Source organism: Podarcis bocagei, assembly GCF_964188305.1.
Source record: "Podarcis bocagei genome assembly, chromosome: 6".
Lineage (NCBI taxonomy): Eukaryota > Metazoa > Chordata > Lepidosauria > Squamata > Lacertidae > Podarcis > Podarcis bocagei.
Genome location: NC_138130.1, coordinates 46,108,162 through 46,135,958, shown reverse-complemented (window position 1 = coordinate 46,135,958; position 27,797 = coordinate 46,108,162). Strand labels below are relative to the sequence as shown.

Genomic DNA, 27,797 nt, shown 5'->3' with positions numbered 1-27,797 from the left:
AGAAGGTTACATTTTGAGATAATACTTCTTATTTCAGCATTTCCCTTGTGCTTGGCATCAATGATAAGTCCAACATTTTCAAAATACCTATCACTTAGTTTAATTTAGCTTGAAATGTCCCAATTTAAATATTTTCATAGAATAATTATGAACCTGATGAGTAAAAGTATTACTTTGTGGTGCTCATGCAGTTATTTAAGGGCTGCAGTTGTTTGCTTACTTAAGGCTAGAAAGAGAATTTGTGTTGAGTTCTGAAAGTTACAGGCTTTAGCACTTTCTAGATGAAAGCATAAGCAGATGTTGGTAGTGAATACATGGTCCATTTTCATCCCCCCCAACCCCCCCCCATATATTTGCTCTCTATTTTATATTTAAAGAAAGACATATTATTATTGCAGTTCACTGGGTGTTGTGATCTGTGGCTCTTCTTCATTAAGAGTGTGTGGGGCATAATCTCATGTTCTGTTTTACCATGATAAGATCTCTCAAAGTTTCCTCCCATGCTGTTTCCTCACTTGAAATATATGCATACCACTGCTTTCCCCAAAAGGGTTTGAGCCTTTGGCAGCATTGCAACTGAACCCTTACAAAGGCCTGAGAGCTTTGCAAGTATTCTATGTGAACATTTGCAAAGTGTCTGCCATCATCTCCTCTTGCCCCAAGGCCCAGAAATTTATAGGTCAAGAGAAGACAGCTGTAGTGTGCAATCTCAGGCTCCATTAGTGCATCTTTTCCCACCAGGAACTGGAAACAGAAATCCCAGAATTCTCAGCAGGATACAGGTGGTTCACATATCACAAATGATGTCCCCCTCGCCCACCCCTGAAATTATCAGACTTGTAGTCCTGGTTACAGTTGCCAGCAGGAAAAGGCACTCTATCAGGGCTTGAATCACCAGCTGCTGCCCTCACCTTCTCCTGTCCCAAAGTAAGTGTTACATCTTGGACAAGTGGGATGTGGTGGCTCAGTGCTTCTGGCACCTCTAGATCAATAATCATGTCAGCCCTTCTGCAGAAAAAAAAGCCAGGTACTTGTATTGTCCCTGTAACAAAATTATAGTGTTTTGATTATAGTTTGTATTTAAGAAGAACGTTATAGATTTTATAAATACTTTTGTAATCTGTAAATGAAATATGTGTATGTTTTATATGTAATTGTCCAGCAATCACTTTCAGCAAGGTACTAAATATACGGGAATACATTTATCATTGGCTACTTCATGTAATCAGTGGAAATTACCCTGGAACAGTGTCACAGATGCATATTATTATTATTATTATTATTATTATTATTATTATTATTATTATTCATACTCCACTCATCTGTCTGGGTTTCCCCAGACACTCTGGGCAGCTTACAGCAACATTATATAATATGCCATTTTTTGTTGGATGCCTTCTTTTCAACAGCTGCTCATCAAATAGATGACACTACAGCCACGTGTATTTCATGGCCATAGCTGTTTGTTTTGACACCAAAACATTGCTGTCAGGATCATGGTTTGGGCAGTCTCGGTAGACCGTAAGGCACGGGTTTCATTCTAAAACTAAGGATCAAAAGTTAGAGCTCTAAGCGTCATGGAATCATAAATAGTAATAGACACAGGAAGAGATTAGGAACATCATCAGTTCAGTACGAAAGTCAATAGAGATGCAGAATAGGAATAGAGCTGCTCTGTTAATTAGGAGAAATGTGTGACAAATAGTACGTCTTAAAAATGTACCAAACAGAGTGTACAGTCTTTCTGATACACTACAATCTTCAAATGAAGTAGGTGTGTGTGTAATATTGCTGTTTGCAGAACTGTGACATTCAAGGAAACCAGGCCTAGATTGATTTTACGCTCTGTGGATGACTTTGCAGCAGGCAGTGAACTGTTTTTAATGTTATAGAGACAGATGTTGTCTATGCAGTAGATGTATACTGTTGCTGGTAAAAAAAAGTAACTCTCGTTAGCCATATAGATTTTTGCAGTCCTTACAAAATTCCATTTGTGTGACTTGAGATAATAAAGCACAACTTCAAACTTTGAAACCTTTATAGAAGATTTGCCACTCTCTGAAGTCTAGGAAGTAAGTACAAACATTTTATTCTCTGTGTATGTGCAAGACAGTCTGCATTATATTTGAAAGCAGAATGACAACAATAACAATATTTAGGCACAAACACCAAAGTTCACAGTTGAATGGTACCTTTTTAAAGGATCAGCCAAAGTGAGCTTTTGAATTTTCCAGAACTCTTCGTCAGGCAAGATACTTCACAATGATGGTTGGCGTGACAAGGAAAAACAAATACAAAAATTGGGCTAGATGTTCTGGCTCTGAGACCAGTTTGTAGACTCACTTCCTATATGGAGGCTGCATGCTGAGTAAGCCCCTCCAAAGTCCTACATATAACAAGTTACGTACACGCTTAGGATTCTGTGATAAAGAAGCAAAAGCTGCTTTCCTCATTGTTTCGGAAAATTTGGCTTGTAACCCAGATCAGTCATGAAAATTAAACAACCAGGTTCCTCGGCAGGCAGAGGGGAGAAGAGAAACATGGCAGTCTTTATCAGTGGTTAGTTTTGGAATATAAGAGAGTCAATTAAAGCCAAATAATGGAGTATTACCTAGTGGATGGCAGGAGCACAACCCTTAAATTGCAAAATCAATTTCCAGGTGTTAGAAGATTATCTCCCTCTATTTGTAGATTCCACCCACCCTGAACAGCTAGAGTCATAGTTCTTCAGGACACATAATGAGTAAAGGTAGCTCTGTTGATCCATAAGAAGAAAGAAAAATGCCAAAGTCCACAGATGTGTAATACCATTAATAGAACCTACCCAAAGTCACAGGAATGTGCAAAGCATCCGAGTTCTCCAGAACTCTTAAGCAGGCAAGTGCTTCAGAAACAGCTATTGCATTGATTTTAAGATTTTGGAATCAAAATTGACATTTCTGCCCCCCTCTTGTCTAATCAAACAGATGTGCTGAAAATAGTGTCCCACAGTTAGGAGTTAATGGGTAAATAGGGAAACAATTACTCCACCCTAAAATTCAAACAGAATTGCAACTTTAGCTTGTTTTAATTTATCATGTGTCATCATGCTGAAATGCAAAAGAACGTAAACTGTTTTGCAGCTTACTCTGTTATCGTGTTATATAATTTTGCCAGTTATGAGGAAATTACAGAGCAGCAATATCATTTTATTCTCAACAATTCTACAAATATTTTATTTCTTTTTAAAAAATTGATTAAGATGAGCCTTAAGTGAACCATTTTTACTGGCATTGGGAGTCAAATAGGATCTACCATTATTTAGGTAGTTAAAGGAGTTCTCTCATTACTCTGCATCCAATAACGGGACCAGCATTGTGTGTAACTTGACATCCAGGTAGAAGGAGGACAGGATCTTGTGCTAAGATGTCATTTGGTAATAAATTTCATTTCTACTATTTACGATGCTCTCTCCTTCATTGGAAGTTTTTAAGCAGAGGTTGAATGTCTGTCTGTCGTGGATGCCTTAGTTGAGATTCTTGCATTGCAGGGAGTTAGACTAGATGACTCTTGGGTCTCATTCCAACTTTACAATTTGATGATTCTATGGATAAATTTTATGCAAACTAATTTAAATGAATGAGTATGACTGAATTGGTTCCATTACTTTCACTAGGTCTACTTTGCATAACATTTAGCTGAATGCCGCTCTAGAAACAATCTTAGTTCCTGAAGCTGCTTCCCTATTTACCACTTTTTTTAAATCAAATATCAAAATGAAAAGCATATAGGGAAAGTGCTATACTTATGCAGAAATGGCTGAGAACAACAGTGGACGAATAGAATCCACTCGTGCACTGCAGTATTCAAGTATCATATACTTTCACTGAATAATATTGGGCCAGTCCCAGTCTTTCAGCCTAACCTGCCTTGCAGTGCTAGTGGGTGGATAGAATGGAGACTGGGAGAACCATGTTGAAATGGAGATAGGGAGAACTTCTTGTTAACTCACAGCTTTCTCTAAAGGTTGTATCTCATTACATTGTTCATGAATTAACTACAGTTTTCATTTGATAAATTTATCACACCTCCCTGTGCTTACAACACACACATTCTCTTAAAACGTACATTTGTGAGCAATGTGCAGAGTGTAAACGTAAGGATTCAGTGTAAAGTGCTACTGTCCTGATCCTGTCATTTGGCGGATGCCTGGCAAGGGTCCAATTTTCATATACAGTTCCATCACTTGTCAGAACTATCCTAGTCACATCAAGGGAACCATTTGCATTTCTTTGTATTCACCATGACTGGAACAATCCTAAGGCACAGGAATGCCATACATAGCACTACATCTAATTTCAGTAATATACAATTAATTTTAAAATAATATAAATTATTTAAAAAGATTAATATATAAATTAGCACATAGTTGACCTCTTAGGGTGAAATATATTGTTATGCTTTGTTTTGTTTTTAAAAAGCAATACTTGCATGTTGTAATAATCATGAAACATTTTGGTATTCCTTTTTTAAGTTGAAAAGAGTAATATGCAACTATTTTAATGAGCCACAGAGGTTTGAAATACATTCCTCTTTCCTAATCAACATTTCAGGTAGTTTCTGGTGTGCCTGATAATACATTGTTTTACATTGTGCAGTACCATAACAGAAAGGCACTTTCGAATATTCTTCTGCAAATAGGAAATTGTATCTATCTTGAGCAAGTAATACACAGGGGGGAGCTCTCTGGCCATATTAAAAACCATTTTCCATACAGTCTCCTTTGATTGACTACTAAAAATGGTCTTACTAGGAATTAAAGATACATGTCTATTACCTAGACTAGCTTTGTAATGGATGGTAAGCCTCTACTGGTATCCAGAGATAAGAAGCAGCTGTTTGCAATGTTTGGGCTTGTGCCAGAAATGAGATCATGATTCTTAGAGCAGAGTTGAAATAGGTACCACATATTTTTGTTAACTCAAATTTATGCAAGGCTGGCATCACCCAGCAGAGCAAAAACTGCACGATGGGCAGCCTCAGCACAATCTGTTGATGGAACATTAAATCCAGTTATGCAGAACGTCACAGAATTGTTTATTATTTCCAAGGCATTTAGTTCCAGTGAAGATGACTGCTTGCCTTCATTAAAAACAAAAAAACAAAAATGCTTGCTACATAAGATTATGTGATAGTAAGTTTTGACTAGATTAATTCACAAATAGGGGAGATAATGCCACTTCAAGAAATGCTATAATTACCTAGCATATATATTTATGTACATGGTATATGGATGCACTAGGGATGACCACTTTTCTGCTCTTGAGGAACATGGCAACCTGTAGGTTAAATGACCTATTTAGTGTATGAAGAATAAAGTTTCTCAGCTAATTCAAATATTTCAAGATACTGTTGCATCTAACATAAAACACTGCTATAGGAAAATACATACATAATGTATCTTACACGTGTATTGAGGCATTTTGTCTGCTAGTTGTTTCTTGTTTGCCAATGTCTTTTTAAAATTTATAATGACAGTTCCACTACTCTGCCTGAATAATATGCTAAGTTGTGACATGACAACAGCACAAAGTCACAAATCTCCTGAGCCTTGCTGGATCAGGCCAGTGGCCAAGCAGATGCCTATGGGAAACCCATAAGCAGGACCTGAGTGCAGCAGCCCTTTTCCTTGTTGTGTTTCCCAGCAACTGGTGTTCAGAGGCATGATATCTTTTAGCAGTGGAACATTTTCTACTGGGGCAGTAATTAATAGGACTGTTACAGAAATTATCACTATGAAATAGAACCAAACAAACGTGAAGGACAATGTATTTTTGTATTTTTATTTTATTTTATTCCTGCTACAATAAATAATTGCATAGAGTTATGCACTCTCAATGAAATCTTAATTGGATTTGAGCCTGGTCATTATTTCAATCTGCAGCATGGAAGTATAGCATCACAGCAAGATGTTAAAACAAAAAAATAAAATGGATGAAAATACCCCCAAGTTCCACATGTTCTAAGTGGAGGGATTTTTGTGTGTTTTTTGGCTTTAAAAAGAAATCACTTGAAATTTACTCATAGTATTCAGCTGTATTTTGTTTAAAAGGTAATTACAGGTGAATTTCATTAGACTTTGAATGTGATGTGGTGCTTAAAGTGCTGGAATTTGTAGGGACCACAACACTATTTCAGAGCCTCTGTGCATATTTGGATTTTTATGTGCTCACACCAGCATCTTCATTATATCTTATTAATAAACTCTGTATAATATATGCATTTGACAATGGAAGCAAAAAAGGAACATGAGCTGGTAAGTATTTCAATTCTCACAAGAAAACCAAGGTATTACTTTGTTTGATGACAGTTAATCAAATAAGAGGAAAATGTAGAAGATAAGGCAGCAGGAAGCAAGGGCTGCAGAAGCCCTAAAATTTCTGTCCCACAAGACAGGCAGCATGCTTCTTCAGTTCCTTATCGTTTCTTTAAGTTTAGTAGTTGAAGAGGTTTTTGCATTTATCTTTGCAGCTGAATGAGTTCAATTTCACTCAGATTAGAGTAGAAATTTCTGAACAGCAGGTTAATCCTTCCTGCCTTCATGGGCAACTGAGCAAACAGACCCATATCAGTGTGGCCAAGTGTAAAATTGTAATTCCAGAGATTAATGTTGTCTTTCCTGTTTGCATTGAACTTGACCTCCATGTCTCTTTTATTTGATTTTATGTTTCGTTTTTGTTTTGTTTTTTGTTAACAGCTTCTGTCCAGGGCCCCTGGGAGAGGGCAATATCGCCAAACAAAGTGCCCTACTACATCAAGTAAGTATCAAACTATTATGATTAAATGCTTGGGGCTGTCAACTAATTATCTTAGCTTGCCTTGAAACAACTGTGAGAATTCTACTCTTTTTGGAGCCTACTGGTTCATACTGGATGTTTCAAGTAGAGCCTCCACTTCCATCGATAGCATAGAAAAAGATTTACATATAACATAAAGAATTCTGAGGATTCCTTGGGGTTAAAAGACAGTATAATCACTAATATACATTTGAAATGCAATAAAAAAAAGTTCAGAATTCAAGAAGAATGATAATGTGCATTGGTCCTTTCTTTGACTGTATATGTCTGTTCAGCTACCATTGCTTTAAACATCTTGCACCTTATTTTGCTGCTTGATAATAAGAAAGAAAATCAGTATTAAAAGATACTGCTCCTGAAATCTAACCTAGACTGAATTTTGCAGGGGGGGGGGGGTTGAGTGGAATCAAAATACCCTCGCCCCCAAAGAGGCAGATTCCAGCCCTTTCAAAAATTATTTACACGTTGGCATAGCTAACTGGTAGTACTTTCAGTTAGAGGTCAGAGCATGCAAAGCAGCAGCCTCTTTTTCTGTCCAAATTAAACATTTCAAGTGATACTTGAATAGACCATAAGAGTGTTGGCTTCAGTGTGATATGCATTATGTAGCGCTCTCACTGGTTGGACAACTCATCCATGAAAAGAGTACCAGAGAAGTTGTTTGGAACAAATGGGACAATTTCCTGTGACACACATTTAATTTTTATAGTCTATTCAACTATCACTTTTACAAGCTTTTTGATTTCTGTAGAAAAATCACTTTTTAATCTACCTATTTATTGCATTTGGTATCTCACAAAAAGGACTTCTCTGTAGTTTATACTTTGTTGCCAACATGGTTAGAAAGAGCTTAATAATGCAGTCACCCTACTTTTTATAATTTATCTCATCTTAATATTAGAATTCAATATATTGCCGTGTTAAATGTGTACAATTAAGTATTTTTTAATTTGTAGATTTTTCAGTGAAAATCATTTTTATCATGTGCAGCAGCATTTTACATTAATCTTTTGTTGTGCCCACACATCTTGCATAACTCTATTGTTTGAAAATACGGGAAATTTACATCTTAAGCTGTCGTCCAGCCTTTATATTGCTCCTGCTCTATGTCTGATTTCATAATAGAAATTATTTCTTTGCTATTGGTCTTTAAATTATCAAAGGAGTTACCGTACATTTCTTGCCTGTTCAGAAAGCAAACATTATATCTGAACGTTTTCTGAATTTGGACATTATTTTCTGCTCCAAAGCAACATAAATTGTTGATACTGAACATAAGAGCATATGTTGAGAGATGTCTTTCTTGCATATTTGATTGTTCATGTGTGCTTTTCTCATTTTCTTCTTGATGCTTGGAATTTTGTTTTTTTTTTACCCAACTCATCAGTTCTACATTTTCAGTGACAGATCACTTTATGAGTTCATAAATCAGAAAATAGTTGCTTCAAAAGCATAAACAACATCCTCTTTGGTGTCTCAATGCTAGGCAACATCAAGCCACTTGGTTTTGACAGTTACAGCATCATATTTATCTAGTTGATGAATTAACAGCATCCAACAGTCATTAAAGTTTCTGTATTGTGGTTAAACTATTGCAATTTGCAGGAGGAAGAAAATAGAGACACAACACTAGCTGGGATTAAAGAGGCCACAACTTTATTAAAGGAATGTAGCGTGTCTATTAAGTCCAGCCAAGGGATTGATTATAACTCTTTCTGTTGCAAGCCCTGCTCCTAGGCAGTCAAGCCAGCTAACCACCTGGCACAACTTTACTCTCCATCCACTCCCTTGTGGGGAGAAGTAGATTTACCACTGGTGCCTCCACAACCCCTGAGCCTTTACTACCAAACATCCCTACCTTGTGGGCCACTCAGCCTTGAGTGCAATTTAATGGCGGCTTTGTCATAGGAGCAGATCAGCTGTTGTATGCCATAGTGATGCCTACTTGTCATGTTCCTTTTAACAAATACCACACCATTTGTGAAGCATTATCTGCTTAGGATGGTGTTTAGGAATTCTTACTAGAATCTCCAAAAAAATATCTTAAACAGAGAGTGCTTCAGTTATCATGTTCCTATGTTGTCTGCATTGGTATCTTAGGGACTATTATTGCTGCCAGCTTCAATAAGGTGAGGCAGAAAACAAATAGAGATGTAGGCTTAACCATTCACTTTCATCATTTCCCAACCTTGTTAGTAAGCATATGACGTTTCCTGTTTGGATCTGAAATGTATTACTTCTTTTCTTACCATAGTGTGAATTCATATTTCTGCCATCTCTGTGGTTAACAAACAAGTTAGGTATGGACCAATCAGTCTATTTGTCAGTTTATTTGTTTGATCCATGTCACTGGCACATGTGTTAAATCATCAATCTGTTCTTCCCTGTTTATGCTTTAAGCTGTAAATTAAAAAAATAAATCCACTCAGAAATTATAATTGCATTAGATATCTAAGTAAATATCTCCTAAACATATATCTTTAAATATAACAGGTTTAAATGCATTTCAATACCTATCTAAGCCAAGAACTGAATTGTAACATTCAGAGAATAACAACAAAGTTCCCATCTGCTTATTAGTCCAGGAGGTGCAGATCAAGTCTGAAGGCCAACCTAAGGTTTCCCAAAGTACAAAAAGTACTTGGGAAAAATGCTCTAAAGGGGCATTTAAATTCAGTGGCACACAATATTGATAGATTTAGTGGGAAATAACCAACAACCAGGTTTGGGAGGGGGGAATGGAATCAGGTACAGGTAACTGGCAAGGGAAGTAGAAAGACATAGAGACATAGAGCTAAATAAGGTATAAGGAGAACCATTTTATTGTCTAAACAGATCGTTTCCAGGAGAGGAGGAATGGGACTAAAGCAGGCATAGGAAAACTCCAGCCCTCCAGATGTTTGGGACTACAATTCCCATCATCCCTAGCTAACAGGACCAGTGGTCAGGGATGATGGGAATTATAGTCCCAAACATCTAGAGGGCCATAGTTTGCCTATGCGTGGATTATAGTATCCCTCCATAATTTCTTCTGAGAAGCCAGGTTCAACAGGCCTCTTCCTTAACTGTCCTCTATCAGCAGCTGTTCTGTAATGCTATGGAAGTGAGAGAGATGGGGATACATCATTTCATGTTAGGAAACAACCATCTTTTAGTAGCCATTCCATCAGGTTTTTGTGCTGGGAGAGACATGACTGCAGGGCCCCTCCATTGGCTATGACATTTCCCCCCGTTCCTACTTTTCTAAGCCTACCCCATCCCTCAATGTATTGCAATAATATGCTCAGATTCAGAAGTGGAAGCCAGCCCCAAACCTAAACCCTTTGTTGTTATATAGCTTAGCAGGCAAATGTATAGGTTGAAAAGAAGAAAGACATCCTTATTTTCTTCACCCTTCCATAAAATGCACCACATGGCAAAAAGCCTGAAAAGAACATCAAGGGTCCCACCCCAGGCTGATAGGATCTTTGAACAAGAGCACTTTTACTGAGTGCTGTTATATCACTTGCTGCCTCCGAAAAATAAAAATGCCAACATCATACAACCTGTTAAAATGGTTTCTTCCGCTCTTGCCATGTGGTAGTATATTGCCTACAAAATTCTTATGACAATTGCAGGATTATCATCTTTTTCAGCTGTTGTAATCTGCAAGGACTGTGTTCAAATTTTATGAAGATATTCCCATATGGATTGGCCAAATAAATCAAGCAGATTCCCACTGCTTCTTTTCCTAATGTTTTTTTTTTAAATGCTTGCTTTACATTATAAAAGTTGCATTTGATTACAATGTCTGCTTGGACACCCAGGAAATGCCTGCCTGGTAAATAAGTAAATAATGAACTACAGGACATAGTATCAAGAGAAACTAAACAATATATCATAGGTGTTTAGCTATACGTACTGTACAGAAAAAAATGCCAACTATTATTTTTTTCCTATCAGATCTTCCTTTGCTTTGCTTTGCTTTCCTTGCAGCTCCCCAATCTAGTCTTTTTGTCACCTTCAACAGCATATACTTCCTATATCACATATTATCTTTAGTGCATAATTTACAAATAATCCCATTTCCCCCTAAGGCTAATACACTACATAGGCTTGCATCAGTTCAAAGTCCTGTGGAAAGAAGCATATAAGCAGAGTAGGCTTCTGACACTCTTTTATTTTAAAGGTAAAGGTAAAGGTACCCCTGCCCGAACGGGCCAGTCTTGACAGACTCTGGGGTTTGTGCGCCCATCTCACATCTATTGGCCGGGGGCCAGCGCTGTCCGGAGACACTTCCGGGTCACGTGGCCAGCGTGACAAAGCTGCATCTGGCGAGCCAGCGCAGCACACGGAACGCCGTTTACCTTCCCGCTGGTAAGCGGTACCTATTTATCTACTTGCACCCGGGGGTGCTTTCGAACTGCTAGGTTGGCAGGCGCTGGGACCGAGCAGCGGGAGCGCACCCCGCCGCGGGGATTCGAACCGCCGACCTTTCGATCGGCAAGCCCTAGGCACTGAGGCTTTAGCCCACAGCGCCACATTTTAGCCAAGCCTTAATTTGTGCATCTGTACATAGAATAGTTGATAGTGTCCCTGAACCAGTGGAGAGTACATTTCCTTCACCACTAAATAATTATAGAGGCTTCACACTTCAGGGATTAAGAGTAAGCGTTTCCAGATGTGAGTGCCATGCTTCTGGATAGGGCTGTGGCCTGACAACTTATTTTCTGTACATTTACTGTTTAGTACCACATGTGCACATGCCTGCAACTATTCAAGCATCCCTAAAAGCAGAAGGCATTTTCAGTTTTTTAAAATATACATATTCAGAGCCATGTATTATAACCAAGACCTAGATTTGTGAAAATCCTATTCCCCCTCTTCCACAGAAGGCATCAATCAGACCAACTCCTCGGCTCACCCTTCTCTGCAGCACTTTCTTCTTCCTGTTCAGGCTCCCAGAGAGTGGAGAAATCAGAGGCAGCTCCAGCCGTACTCTGGATTTCTTTCGCCACCCCTTCCATCTCTGTGCCTTGCAGCTGGACTCCTGGGTCATTTCCAATTTCCTGTAGCCTATCAGTGGTATGGCCCTCATCTCTCATGGCGTCACGCTCTCCTCTCCATGGAGGCATCTCAGCCACTCTGCTCCATTTGATTCAACTGCTGGCACTGGCACCCACTTTTTTGCTGCTTCCCTCTCTTAAGCTGCTCAAGGAGTGTTGCTGTTCTTCCCACCATTTCAACACCTCGCTCACAGCCCCTCCTCCAGGAAACACAAATCCCACTGTTGACACCAGAGTTGCACGCTACCCCAATCTCTGATTGGTGCAACATTCCAGGGGTTCCAGGTGCTTAATCAAGGTCCATATTTCCTTTTGGAAATGAGGCACAATGGAAACTGTGGTGTTTTTAGGATATGTGGTTTGTGTGCACATAGCTCAGTTGGTTATAGTATGGCACTGAAAACACCAAGGTTGCAGGTTTGATCCTCGTAAGAGACACCTGCATATTCCTGCATTGCAGGGGGTTGGATTAGATCAGTGTTTCCCAACCTTTTTTGGGCAAAGGCACAGCCCCGTGACGTCAGCGCGCAGCGTCACGCCGGGAGGGATGCACGAAAGTGAAAGTTTTCAATTTTTTTCCCTCCCCCTTGCCGGGGAACCTCCAAGCTTTGGGGGTGGGGTGGGGGGAGGCAGCAAAGCGAGGGACTGAGGGACAGCGGCAGCTGAGGCGGCGGTGGCTGTTGTGGTGGTGGCGGCGATAGCGGGCGGAGGAGGGGGCGGCGGCGGGGCCGAGGTGGCCGGCGGCGGCGGGGGAGGCGGCGGCGGGTGGAGCAGGAGGGCGGCCGAGGCCGGTGAGGGAGTAGGGTTGCCCGGGGCTTGAGGAGCCGTCGCCGGGAGTTGCTGCTGCTGTTGTTGCTGCTGCTGCCCGGACATGCCGGCCTCCTCCTCGTCCGCTGTCTCGCGCTCCTCCCTTTTGCACGCGCTGCCCCGCCGCCGCCCCATTGGCTGGGTCCTGTCAGCTGATCCTGTGTTATTTCCTGTGTGTGTGTGTGAGGGGAGAATGGAGAGAGAAACCTCGGCACCACCACCGCGGAGCCGCCCCCGGCTCGACGCGGATCCTCGCCGCCGCCGCCTCTCACCGCCCGACTCACCCGCCTCCCTCCCACGGCACACCAGCCAACTTCTCACGGCACACTAGTGTGCCGCGGAACACCGGTTGGGAAACACTGGATTAGATGATCCTCAGCATGTCTTCCAATTCTATGGTTCTGTTTACAACCTGAGCCTACGATGGAGGGGTTCAGAGCATCAACACCCCAAAAGGAACTTGTTTCTCCCGAAACCACAGCTTTATTTTCAAACAGAAATCAAACACCATACTCTGCCTGCTGCTTTGCTTCTTGGTCACATAATTCCAAACTCTCTCCTCTGGCTTTAATCTATTGAGGGAGAGGGTCCCGCCCATTTGCTGCCTCACACCAAGTCCCTTTGATCCTTTGTTCCGTTTATAGCCCATCACCTAGGCAATCACATCAACACAGAAGGCTAGCCTGTCTTAATTAGCTTTTAACACTTGTAATATCCAAGGATTAGACATTTCTAGCACACTTTCTAACACCCCAAGCCTTAATTAAATTTACTTGCTGAATCTGAGGATTATAGTGGTCTGGCACCCCACAAACGCATAACACATACATAGGCAAACTCGGCCCTCCAGATGTTTTGAGACTACAGTTTCTATCATCCCTGACCACTGGTCCTGTTAGCTAGGGATGATGGGAATTGTAGTCCCAAAACATCTGGAGGGCCGAGTTTGCCTATGCCTGGCCTAACACTATATTGATTGCACTTTACCAGTCAAACCTTTCACCGCGCACCTCGAGTAGCACTGTGATGCCATGTGTGCAATATTTAAGTAGGGAAGCTACATTTCCCACTGAAGGCAGAATAACCAACCATGAGCCATCTGTTGATGTTTCTGTTAAATGTGTGCCATTTGATAGTTTCCTGTTGCTTAAGACTGAAACTTAATTTAAAAATCCTTATCTATTTATCTAGTAGTACAAACAGGCAGAGGTGGAGCTAGCTGCTCCAGCACCCGGAGCAGTGCACATGCTGTGCACCCTGGGTAGGGCTAGCCGCCTGCGGGGGCAAGGCAAGCACCCCAGGGGGCACCACCCATAGCAAGCGGCCCAGGGGGCGGCGCAGCGATGTCATCCCCCCCGAATGACACCTGGGGCAGACCACACCCACCGCACCCCTCTTCCTCCGCCAGTGGAAACAGGTCCCAGGACTAAGGTCTTCCTCAAATGAAGCCTTGCAACCTATGCTCCTTGACATGGTATCACGAGTTTCTCTCTTTGTACTAATCTCTGACTTCATCCTTCTTCAATTATATCTAACTCAGTAACAACGCTTGCCTTTGGCTCTTCATGCTGTGCATGTTCTTCCAACTGGACATGGGGGGGAGGAGGGAGAATCTGCACAGAAACCGTGCAGTATGAAATTATTTTTCTTTCCAGTACTTTTCTCTAAATTATTTCCCTCATAACCTTTTTTGTTGTTGTTCGTATTCAAATTATAGCAGTTGAGTGACTTTGGCCTCCTGGGGGAAATAACACCAGATGGATCTTCATGAGCATGGCTGTGTCTCTTTGATAGGGATCCATATGTAACTTTCCATACAAATTAAGCCTTGTGATGATAACATTGTAAAAAAAAAAAAGTAAACACAAATTCCCACTAACTCTGCTAGCCTACTCATAGATTTCCAATCATGTTCTCTAGCTTTCTGTTGAGCACCAACAACTTTGCATATAACCATTTGTTTTTATTTTGGCATTCTCTCTTTCTATTCTACCTCTATTTTATTGTCTTTTATTGACACAGAGATTGCGCTCAGCATTACTAAAAGCATGTTTACAACAACATCTTAATTAATTTTCAGTATGCTTCCCAGAGGTGAAAAAGGTACTCAAGTTTGCCACTCACATCCATAGCATGCGCTTGAAGCACATTTAAATCACATGGCTATAGTATCTTGTTAACTGTACTTTGTTAAAGGTGCTAGGAATTGTAGCTCTGTGGTACGTAAACTACAGTTACCAAGATTCTTTGGGGGAAGCTGTATGCTTTAAATGTGCTTTAAACATATGTTGTGGATGGGCCATAGAAGACTGTCTTGTAGGATTTCATATTTAGAAATCAGCAGTAATGAGCAACCTTTTGAAAGCTCACCTCAGAATGCCCAAATCCACCTCCTCCCTTCCAAAAACCTAGAATAATTCAGTTAATTTTTCTGTGCCAATCCAAGTGCTCTGAAAAATCTCTCTCTCTCTCTCTCTCTCTCTCTCTCTCTCTCTCTCTCTCTCTCTCTCTCACACACACACACACACACACACACACACTACTGTTTTAGAAAGCTGGAGCCTCTTTTCTTCCAGGTGTATTGTTCTATTAGTTTGTATGGGGTTGGGAAGATAAGGAGGTACTTATGAAAAAACCACCCATATCAAGTCAAGGTCTCAACAACTTCATCTGAAGCATGTTTCCAAGCATATTGTACATGTTGAAAAATCTAGTCTTATGAGCAACAGCTCTATTACATTAGTGTGAGGTCCTGAGCATACTATATAACTTTTGAACATTAACTACACTGAAAACTGCGCTTGAAAAATGAGAGAAGCAGCTATTTTTAAAACCTTGTCTTGTAAACCCCTTGCCCTTAAGCATTTCTTTCCAAAGATTTCTTATTTCAATTACATTCAGAAGTGGACTTTGCATGATTTTCCAGAAAAGTAAAAAACTGATTAATCATAAACATTGCAGTTAGCTAACCTGTATATTTGAAGCATATTGAATACTGAAGTTCTAAAGTTATTTATTATAAGACAGACTACAGCAGGGGTCGGCAACCTAAGGCCTATGGGCCACAAGCGGCCCATGGGGATTGTTTAACCAGCTCATGAGCCACTGCAGTATGGGTGCTGAGCACCCACAACAAAAATATGTGGGTGCTCAGGCCCCTAGGGCCCCCTAGAGATTGTGCCCCTGAGAAGGAATATAGTACAAGCTTCAGGATACACTGCAGGGAACTCTCGGTCTCTCCCTGTTGATTTTCTCCCTACTGGCATTTTCAATATGAACAGTCTGCCATAGACTTAACTGATAGTCTTGTCTAATCTACCTGACTTTCAGTTCCTTGAGATACACACTCCCATGGTGGAATGAAAACTGCCCATCGTTATCAATGCAGAACTAAAGGACTATAATGGAGCTGTGAATGGAGGGCAGCATGCCCTCCTACACTAAGAAAAGCGTGGCTATAAAGATACAAATTCATTTCTTTGCCATTTAGTATGAATGCAGAAGTTTCTTCGCCAGATAGTAAGCTTTTAATTTACAAACATATATAGTTCTCCTTGCTTTGGGGCTCCCTGAGTATGAAGAAAACAGTACCTATTTTTTAGATATTTGTTTTGTTTCCAAAATGATGTTCCAATTCTAAACGATTAGGAGTTTAAATTATTAATATTCATTAAAAGGAAATTTGCTAACTTAACTGCTGTCTCAGATAGGCAATGATATGCCAGTATTTGTAGGCAGGAAAAATGGTATTTTAATAATTATAAAATCAATTGAACAATTTAAGATCTGCGGTGAAATAGAGCAGCAATTGGGCAGACTATTAGTTTCTAGAGATGTGGAAGTGATCTTGTCCTTCTAATTGTGTGAGATAAATATTCTTTTACCAGTAAAGACCAGCTAGTTTCTCAAGGGTTTTCTAGCCTTTAAAATCTATCTGTTAAGACTTGAACGAAGTCCTCAGCAACTCAAAACTGTGCTTCTAAACTGTGGTGTGCACCATTGTCATGCTTGTGCTATTGGCATCTGTTGGGTCATGTCTTTTAGACAAACATTTAGACAAACATTATTTCTTTTCAAGTGTCCACATCCTTTCTGAAAATAAATAAAGCTCTGGTCCCTCCATTTGTGCTACTGATGAATACACTACAGAAGTCACATTGATCTGACCAGCTTCAGCATTTCAAATACTTTGTTAACTTGCTTGGCAAATTTCAATTTAGTATTTATTGTGCTTACAAAAAACTATGCTATAAAACTATACAAAACCCCAGTCCAGCTGTTTCAGTGTGGTATTCTGAGGCAGGCCTTTCTTCATGAGATGCAACAAGTGGCCTGTTTTTGCGATGCCTGTGTTGTTGTTTTATAGAGGTTATCAGTTTGGTGAGAAATCACTGTCTAAGTTCAGAAGAGTAAAAGGCAAAGCTGTTGAGGCAGTTGGTATCCCCTAGCCATGCAGTACCCGATTCTTGCAGAGCTCTCTTGAAATATTGATTGATTTAGCTCTATGGAGGAAGAGCTGCCACTTTGAAGACAAAACAAACGGGCGTGATGTTTTTGACAAGGATGGGATACATTCTACCCACCCTCCCTTTGGAGGAATTATAGTGCTGCCTCAGAATCTTGGACTTGCATGAAGTCTAAGGGGGTTGGGAGGCAAAAGTTAAGGTAGGTTGTACAATAGTAGTGGCCATGGCATGGGAGCAAGAAAGGATGGGCACAGAATGGGAAAGTGGTAGTTTAAAACAATAGCAGAAGTTTGAGTATAGCAGGGTTGGAGGGAACTGGTATGAGCTTTTTGGTTTGTACCTATCTCTGCTGTTTCTTCTTGTTAAAACTAGTCTGTTTTTAAAAACAATCTCTCAGTGTCCATCCGTGCATTACTTAAATCCCTGCTTTTGTTTTAAATCTTAATTTTCCTCTCAGTTTTTCTTCATCACTGCTTTATTCAAACTCCTCCTGTTGTTGAAAACTACCATTTTCCACTCAGTTTCCTCCATCCTTTCTTTACTCAAACTTCTGTCATTGTTTTAAACTACCACTTTCTGCCTCTCATTTTTCCTCTTTTCCTCTATTATTTCTCATATGGTTTGTTTAGGACACCCACATTATATTTTTATCTAATTTTATTCCAGGGGACAGTTTGCCTTAACCTCCTAGCCCCTTTTAGCAGAATCTTGAATTGGTGGAGATTTACTTCATGGACTAATTGATGTTTAACATGTGGCAGTGCACTCATTTAAGTCAGCATAGCTCATTAGCTGCAGTCTTAACTTTACAGATTTATACTAAGTATTTGGTCCCTTGATTTCTGCTCCAGTTTGCCATGCAAGGCCAAGGCCATTGATACTTATGGAATTATCCACAATATGATTTGACCTTGCTTTTTTACTGTCCAGTAGGTATAGTATATCTCCTGAGCAATTGACCTTATTTAATGGTAAAAAGGATAAAATACATTTCAAGCATAGTAATCACTTTGACAAATGTATAGTGATGGAAACTGACAACAACCATAAAAATGTTAAGTAACTTTAAGCACTGTAGACTAAAATGATAATGCACTAATTCTTTTGCACTGTTGGCATTTACTGTAAGCAGTGTTAAGTTACTACTCTTGCATATATTTGTATGCTACGTGACTTCCATTTCACATTTGCTCAATTTACTAATAAGCTGGTAAACATGAATCTAAGGCTCAATCTAGCTTGTAAAAATTGGGTTATATTAATTCTGCTTCATGCACCATTATTTAGAAATTACAGTCAGTCTAAGTGCAAGATTGCAGAAGGGGAAACAAATGAAAAATATTCAGTGTAATTAAACCAAAGGAATGAACATTAATTTTAACCTAATTATATCCAGCTATTTATCATTTGTTTTCCTTTGGCTTGTGTGAAATATCACAGAACAGTAAAAGTATTCCATCATGTAATGAATTTATGAAGTACTGAAACATAATACAATCTTAATGTTTCCAAACATATCAGGGGTTCCTAATGTCACACAATTTGCATACACGTTTCAGTGAAAATTGTTTATGCAATTCATTTTACTACAGTTTGTTTCAGTGTAGTGTAGTTTCAGTGTAGTGCCACCCCAGCCTCCAAGCAGTGTGAGATTCCAGGGGTTCCAGGTGCTCACCCAGGGTTCAGGGTTCCTTTTGGAAATGTGGCACAGCTGAGACTGTGGTGTCCTTATGACATATGTTTATTTGCACCTATATACAACCTGAGCCTACAGTGGAGAGGTTCACAGCATTAGCACCCGAAAGGGGTCTTGTTTCTCCCAAAGCCACAGCCTTGGTTTCAAACAGAAATCAAACATCATTCTCTCTCTCTCTCTCTCTCTCTCTCTCTCTCTCTCTGATTTTCCAGACTCAACCTTTTCCCCCCAAGTCACACAACGCTCAGTTCTGGCTTGTCTTCTAACTAGCTCAGAGCTGGAGGAGGGGCCCCACTGATTTGCTGTCTGGCACTGAGCCCTCTCACCTTGGCTTTCTTAATCACCCATAACCTTTCCTTTCTTTTCTTAATGGTTCATCTCCCAGGCAATTACCTCACCAGGAAACTGGCCTGACTTATATTTTAACTCATGCTGAATCCAGGAGTTCTGTGTCTGACACCCAGTTTAACATTCAAAGCCTTGATTAAATTATAACACTTGCTAGGTCCAGAGATTATAGTCGTCTGGCACCCACAAACTCATAACACTATGTTCATTTGACTAATTAAATATTTTAAAATACCATATACAGTGGTACCTCGCAAGACGAATGCCTCACAAGACGAAAAACGCGCAAGACGAAAGAGTTTTTCGTTTTTTGAGTTGCTTCGCAAGACAAATTTCCCTATGGGCTTGCTTCGCAAGACGAAAACGTCTTGCAAGTTTGTTTCCTTTTTCTTAAAACCGTTAATACCCAGGGAAACCGTGCTTTGCAAGACGAAAAATTCGCAAAAAAAAAAACTCGCAGAACAAATTAATTTCGTCTTGCGAGGCACCACTATAATCAAAATGGGAAACATTACCATGATTCAAATGTCCTTATTTCAGTATAAGTAAACTGACATATATAAAAAGTTGCTTTGTTTTATACAATTCATGCTAAATTGTTACTTAAAATATAGTATAAAAACTTATAGTATAATTTCTCAGTAGCTATTCATATATGTATAAGGCAATGCCCATACAAATAAAACAATTTTCAAAGAAGGGAAGAAAAATACAACAATGGGAAGGAGAGGAAGGTGGTTTGTGGTGTGTCAGACAGACATTATGGAAGAAGTCAGTGTAGGCTACAGTTACATCTGTTGGGCACTACACTGACAACTATAGAGCATAAGTCTCAAAAAAAGTTATTAGGTGTAAAGTTAAATCATACAGTGGAATCCATTCTTGAGTCAATGGTCTGATAATGAAGGTTTGTATTTGAATCTTATACTTGGATTCCTACATCTTGAAATCATTAGAAAAACTGGAGTGAAGAGTAGTCAGGAAGAGCTATCTCTATTTTGCTATGTTTAAATCTCAGTTATAAAGTTTGTTGTCAAAATACGTATTTTGAACCGCTTGCGGAAGGATCTGGAAGGAAGTAAAGTCCCTTTGGTTTAAAGACTGTTTTGATTTACAGCAACCCTGTGAGTTAACAATCTCCACATTATTCTTAAAGGTTGATATTCATGCAAGTACGGTTCCAAAGGTTTGCTCATCACTTGCCAGAAAGATTACAGGAACCAGTTTCTAGGTGTGTGTTTTTTAAATGGGAATTTACCTTTATAATTTTATTCAGTTGCTATATGATCATATGAAATCAGGTGGAAAGACCTTGCACCAGTGGAGCTCCTGCTATACAAAGATTCCTCTGTGCAGTGTGTATATATAGTTATATATACACAGTGTGTATATATAGTATATATATATAGTTCATTAAAATAATCTGACTTGGAAGCAGTGGTGGAGGAAGCTGCTCAGGCACCTGGGGCAGCGTGCCCAGGGGCGGGCAAGCTGCCCATAGGAATGGGGTGCACCGCGGGGGCTCCAGAGTCTGCCTGCCTCCTCCCACACAGCTGCTCTACAGCTCAGGGGGAGGCAGTGGGCAGACCAATTGGGCAGCGCGGAGCCTGCACATGATCAAGCCACTGCATCTCTCCCAGGAGAGACACATGGCTCGGGCGCGCTGCAGGCTGAGTGCCGCCCGGCATTTTGTCACCCCTCAGTGGTGACACCCGGGATGGACTGCACCTACCACACCCCCTTCCTCCGCCCCTGATTGGAAGTTACCACAACATAGATAACTGAGTCTAGGCCACCTCTGTTCAGGTAGGGTTGCAGCTTGTGTATCACTCCATGCAGGTAAACAGCATTCTGTGTCACAGGAGCAACTTGCACTTCCAGTGACAACTTTTGCTTCCATATTATTATACTTGAGTGCTTACTGGCTATAAATGGAATGAACAAGGAATTTTAAACCAGTGAGACAGAGATTATCCAGCTAGCAGTAATCAATTTACTTACTAGGTAAGGAGTTGATTTTATGAGGCTTATTACAATCTTATAAACAATGTGAAGCTTTGGTAATAATCTGTATGCCACATATTTGTACTGATTTAAAATACTCATCAGATACACATTATATTGGTAAAATTGAATTAGATGTTTAAAAGTGTTATGAAAAGCACTTCTGTCTAAGTTTCTTTGAGTCAACGAAGTGTTTTTAGGTTTTGTGGGAAGAATGTTATGATAATAAGAATTTGTCTCTGGTGATTATGGACTGCATTCAGAGTGGTGCAATGCAGTTGAAACTCTGTAGATCAGTATCAACTTGCAAACGTAGAACCCAGGTGGGCAGAAGAATCAACCTATATATTGCTGAGTAATTTACAGTAGATTAGCAAGGACTCCAGTTGTTTAACAGTAGTATAAAGGAACCTTTTTACAATTCTGAATTAGGCTGCTGAGATCTTGGGAGGGAAACCAGGAGCGTGTTTCTGGACTATAAACTCATTTCTAGTACTGATTCCTGGACTGTTCAGGTGTTCACAGTTACCCTGCTTCTTAATCTTGAGTGTATGTTGCAACCACCCAGCCACTATTTTGCACTTGGCTCTGGTTGGCTGATCTCTAGAACCCTGAGATCAGCCAGCCAGAGCCAGATGCAAAATAGTGGGGGGAAATACCATAGATCCAATATTACAGACACCCCAACCGGCTACAAAGAGCTGTGCCCAGTGAACTGACACAGAAGCATGTGTGCTGTGTACCCACAGAAGTTTCTACAGACTTCAGATCTGTGTTGCTGTTACATAAAAATGCGCATTCAGATACAATATCCCATCTTCTGTTAGTATACTGGTGCATGAAACTGAAGGAAAAGGAGAGTACAGTTGGCATTGTGCCAAAATCTTTTTACAAAGGTCATCATAAAGAAGTTAGGGCTGATTTGAAGCAAATACTTCAGGTGCTCTGCAAGTTGGCTGAGTCAGACCGGACTAATCAATCCAAGTGGGATTCTGTTCTCACAAATGGAAGTGGGCACACAATTTTCTCTTGATTATCTTTGCAACTTTTTGAAGTCCTCCCCAAATTTGCTCCAGAGGTTTCTGGGATCCTCTGGTACAGCACAAGTTAGTGCAGGGTGCAGCAAGGGAGAGGGGGAATTGGCAAAAAAACAGCCCCCCACCGCTCATTTATGGAAGCCTCCACAGTATTTAATTGACAAATGTGGTGGCATGACAGGTTGCAGAACTGACAAATAATGCCCCCCATTCCATTTTCAGGTGCCTGTACTGGATCACAGCTCCTTTAAAAATGGGAAGGTACCTTCTGTTCACAGAAGTCCTCCTTTCAGTCATAAAAAAGATGTGCTGAATTAAAAGAAGTGACATTGGAGACAGTTCTATGATAAATAAGCACTAGTGACTTCTGAGCAAGTTAGAGCAAATATGTGTATTGCTTAGCATTTCACAGGGCTCCGTAGTTTAAGACAAATGTCTAAAAAAAAGAAAAAAGATCACAACAAACCCACCTTATTGTGGTTTCAGGCAAAATAAAATTAGAATTGGGAATGGGAATGGAAAGTGGATATCAACATTCTCCTTAGCTGGAGTTTCCATCCTAGACCTAGGTAACAATTTGGACATCAGTATTGTTGACTGACCTAGAAAATTTACTCAGGTGTAGCTGCTGCAGTAGTAGCAGCTGATCAGCTTCATCAGTGGTCTTTATAACATGAATGCTTATAAGTTTAAACATAATTCATGAAGAGGAGGAGAGCTCCTTTTATACATCATCAGATATAGGACTGAAGCCATAGGACAAGGCTTTTGCATAAGTGTTCTCTCTTCTGGACTGCCTTGACATTTATTTTACTAAGATTTCAAGTACTCATGTATAAATAAGACTCACAAAAACTGATTCAGGATAAACAATAAAAATGCTGGATTAGAAACTTATTGCAGGAAATATTATGCAATTGATTAACACAAGCTACTCTCCTGGAAGAAATTAACTATAACTGAATCAAATTTAGATGGTCTGTCACAAAATGAATTAGAAATCTGCCTCATCCTCTGTAGCCAGGATGGAAGTGAATGCTTATTATAGCATCTTAAAAATCTAGTAAATAATCTTGCATGGCTAATACCTTTTGTCTGCTAATTCAAAAGGCTTCCTTCAAAGAAGTTTGACTACCAGTTAGAACTAAAACGTCAGTTCTTAGTGGTGCAAGTAATTTTTGCAAGAGCCATGTTTGTAAAATAAGCAATCAGTCAAGAATGCTGTCTTTTTTCAAGGAAAAAACCCCTGTCTTTAATTGTACACAATGTGGCATGTCATCACATAATATTAGAAGATATTAAAATAAATAAACTGGAAAGATCTAATGCAGTGTACAGAGCACTGTTGTAAAATGATTTGACAGTTTGTCATTTTAATATTTTAGCTTTAGTAGCCTGCCATGCTGAAATTAATATCAGAAAAGTATTGTGTAGGAAGGCACATATTATAAATGGGAGATTATGAAAAAGAAAATGTCAATATTGGTTTAGATGAACCAGCATATCATCCTAGCAATATTTTGCTGTTCAACCATCATTTTTATGCATTTGAGACTTTTTCAGAAACAAACAAAATGGGAAATGGAATTTCAGCTACATGCTGAATTTTGCTTCACAGAATCAGATTAAGAAATGGCCTTTCCTGCTTTTTGCCAGGGTATCCATTTTAGTTCAGCTTTGCTTAATATGATTTTGTTCAGCACATTATCAAATTTAGCATTTGTTGGATTGCCTAATGTACATTAATTTTACATAATTTAAGTGTAGAAAGCTAAGGTTCCAACAAATAAAGATAATAGACAGTAGCAGCAGCTCTAAATAGGTTACAGTCCTATATAGTGCAAATGTCCCTGAGAAAAAAATGGATATGTTATTTAGTGTTAGAGACATCTGTGGCAATAATAGCAAGATAAAACCAGAATCAGCTAGATCTTACTTAAATAAAACTTTATATAGGAAAATCTAACCTGCAAATTCAATTGCAATCAGTTACTAATAACAAGACATATATGCGCATTATATTCCTGTTTGGTGTATCTGCACACAAATAACAACAAAGGGTCCAGTCCAAAAATGCTGCAAATAAAAGCTAGCAAATACTATGTTTACTAGGAAATACTTATGCCCTTAAGTAAAAGTGAACTTAAGTAGATTTTGGAAGTTATAATTAAAAATGCTAGGCTCTTTCTCATCATTGTACCGCATGTCAACATTATCTACTTGTATTATTTTCTTTTCAGAACTTCCCAGTTTAAATGTTTCACCTCAGGCTTGTATTCATAAAGTGGTTTTTAGGGCAAGCCACTATGTCTCAGCTTTTATTGCTTTCCCCCAGTTAGGGATAGGGGAGAGGCTGATGCAGTTCACACTTTCTAAAACAACATGCAAACTAAAACACATCCATCCTTCAAAATTTACACTTCTCTGAATTTTGCAATGCTGTTCTCCCACCAAGTGATGTGTACAAAAATGTCTATATAGTATGGTAAAAGTGTGCATATAAATGCATTTATGTTGTTGAAAATAACAGACACATATGCATTACATTAGAGGAAATTGTTTTGTAGAAATGTGTACATTAGGAGAAAACTGAATTTTGATTGAGACTTTTAAAAAGAAAATCGCAAACCGATGTGGAGAACTGAATTTAAGATTACCTCACGTAGGATAAGAAAAATAAGATAAACCTACACTGACACCCCTACCCTCAATATTTGAGAAATGATATCTCCATGAATTGGGTTCAGACATTGAGATAGCAGTCTGTAGACCCAACCATCAGAGTTTCACTGAATCTCCGGTTTAATGAGGATCAAATCCTTAGTGGTCTGTGGCAGTGTTCTTTTTCCGTTTCTGTGTATCGGTCTTACCTGATGTATAATTTTCACATCTCTTCCATCCATGACATGCACAAAGTCCTGATGGGACAGTTTAGTATCTTCTAAGTTGTCAGAGATCAGTAAATGAGAGAGAGAGAGAGCATTAAAATAGCTTGTGCAAAGAATGTTACCCCACATAACAAAACCCAAATCCAACTGAGCACACATTGATTTATCATAAAATGGTGCTTTGTTGATGCAGTTTTAGGGTGCATTCTTGTTACCATGTATACACATGGATAAGTCATAGTGGCTTGACTTCAGTGGGTGGGTGGGTGGGTGGATGGATGGATGGATGGATAACTCAGACCAGGATTGAAGTCTTAAAATAAATATCCCTTTATATCTGCTGATCTTTCCTCTAATGTTTTAAAAGAGCACACAAACTGATTTTAACATTATGAGATAACTGCACATCTTAACAGTGACTTTCCTCCTGTATTACCTTTGCCAAAATCTTTTTTTAAACACAGGTATAATTTTCATTTACCTTGAAATCGGGATGATGTGCAGAATCCCTTTGTCACTGCGGACAACATCAAACAAGACAAATGCCCTACATGGAAGTGTATTACATTTTAATGTTTCCTTTTTAAAAGGGGGGAACAAAATCCCTGTCATTGGTAATTACTGTTGACAGTGTGGGCTTTGTAGCAATCTACAGACCTGTACTTTGTGCATCAACATTCCTTATTATTCTAATTAAACTGGAACATTGTGCCCTTGCGAATCATTAATGGGTTTTCATTTCATGAATGACATTTGCAGGAGTTAAAACAGGCAGTTCATATAAAGTCCACAGGCAACTGTGTTAAAATTAGCATCACCATAGCAACAGTCTTCCATCATTAGCATTCAGGGCTACAGGAAATGTTTTGTTGTGCTTTTGTTTGCAAATAAAGGATTTTCTCATACATTTTGCATTGGGGGGGAATCTGACAAAATGCACTTCAGTTAAAATAAAAATATTCCACAAAATGTGGTGCCTTTGATTTAAGTATTTGGGGTTTCCCCCTCCCCCTGTGCATGTGATTTTATAATCTCTACAGCTGTATAGTCTAACCTCCTGAACAGCTTTTATTCATTGCTCATGTGCTATTCTCCAGAAAAGCCTTGTGTAGTCTTTCATTCACCTTTTAGCGGAGGTAAATTCCCCCCTCTACCTTCTTTCTAATGGGAGGGTTCATACTTAAAATAATAAATTAAAAACGTCCGTAAAAGGATGGAAAAACACAAGAGTTCCTCTGCTCTCACTTTCTGCCTGCTGGCAAGAGCCTGGGAAGGCTTAGGATTTTCAGTTACCTTGCCTTAATTTCCTCATTGGCCCACTTTAGGATTGCAGCCTAATAAATGTATAAAAACAGTATGAAACTACTATGAAAATATCATTAGTTCTAAAGGGGGGAAAGTCTGCATCCTTTGTTTTTAGATATGTGCATTATTCAAAGCATGTATAATGATTTCTGTGCAATTTCACACACATTTTACCTACTAAACAAAACTAAATTATACTAATTTAACCAAAAAATATCATTTGAAAATTCCCAAGTCATGTTACAGCTTTTTAGCACCCCTCATTTTTTAAATTGAAAGTGAGAAATTCAACATGCCCTAAAGATGAAACATTTTCCATTCCCTGTCATACAGAAGGCAATACTATTCTTACAATAGTGTTTAGTGGGTAGGTGTGGGTGGGTGTTTTCAGGTAGATAGATATTTCTGGTGACAGATTACTCATGGGAATCTTTTCAGACAATGTTTTTGTTCTACACATATGTTCCCCAATCAGTAACGATGATAGGCTCACAAGGTGGCAGGGCCCCCTTGGTGGTGGCCCTGGGTTGTGGAAGCCCCTTCCAACTGAACTATGCATTCCCCTACAATGCAGGACTTCATGGAGCCTTTAAATTATTATCTATTCTAGGCTGCCTTTCCATAACACTGTTTTGGGGTTAGTTTTTTAATTTCTAACATGTTACAATTTAAGATATCTGGTGTATATTAATGGCTTGCTGTATATGCCTAAAAGGCAGCCTTTAAGTATGTGAAATATTTTTTTAAAAATCTAGCTAATTAATTGACTAAATGTTATAGCATTACGTTGGAAACATGTTGTGCATGCAACTAATTATTCAGAGCACACAGGCCAATGGAGATAAGTTTAAGAAATATGCAAACTTCCTTTTTCTAAATAATACCACTTAATTAAGAGAAATGTTTCTGTGGTTTATATTCTCTCCAGCACTGGCCTAAGCACCCTCTTTGTGCTATGGTCCTTTATCTGTAGGAAAGAAAAAAACAGTGATTCCTCGCTAGGCATGTTAATTCATACTTATCTGTATTTGCTAGTGGCCTGGTTCATATATCACATCAAACCTTAGTTAAAAATAAGCTAGGGTTTAAAGTGGATTAGCAGTGTGCAAGCCACCTCTTTGTTCCTTTTCTGCTTTTGTTGCCATGCCAGGCAGGAAGCAATTCAGAGGATGGCTTTGTGTTACATGCAAACCAGCATGTGTGGTTTGTTTCTCCTATGAATAGAAGCCAAGGTTTGTTCTTGACTTAACCACTCATGGTTTGTTTAGAGAAGACAAACTATGTGTGCTGGTTCACAGATGACATGAAGCTAGCCTCTGGTTTGTTTCCTTGCTGGAATGCTGAGGGAAAGAATGGGAACAAAAT

The 27,797-nt window shown here is 39.4% G+C and overlaps 1 protein-coding gene across 11 annotated transcripts in view; it reads left to right on the top strand.

The window, feature by feature from the left end:
* Positions 1 to 27,797, top strand: part of DMD (dystrophin) — a 1,036,503-nt gene that overhangs the window by 898,514 nt on the left and 110,192 nt on the right. For all 11 annotated transcript variants that reach the window (XM_081197764.1, XM_081197771.1, XM_081197761.1 and 8 more), the window contains one exon: positions 6,737 to 6,797. In XM_081197764.1, coding sequence (XP_081053890.1) covers positions 6,737 to 6,797 — 61 coding nt within the window. The remainder of the gene's footprint in view (positions 1 to 6,736; positions 6,798 to 27,797) is intronic.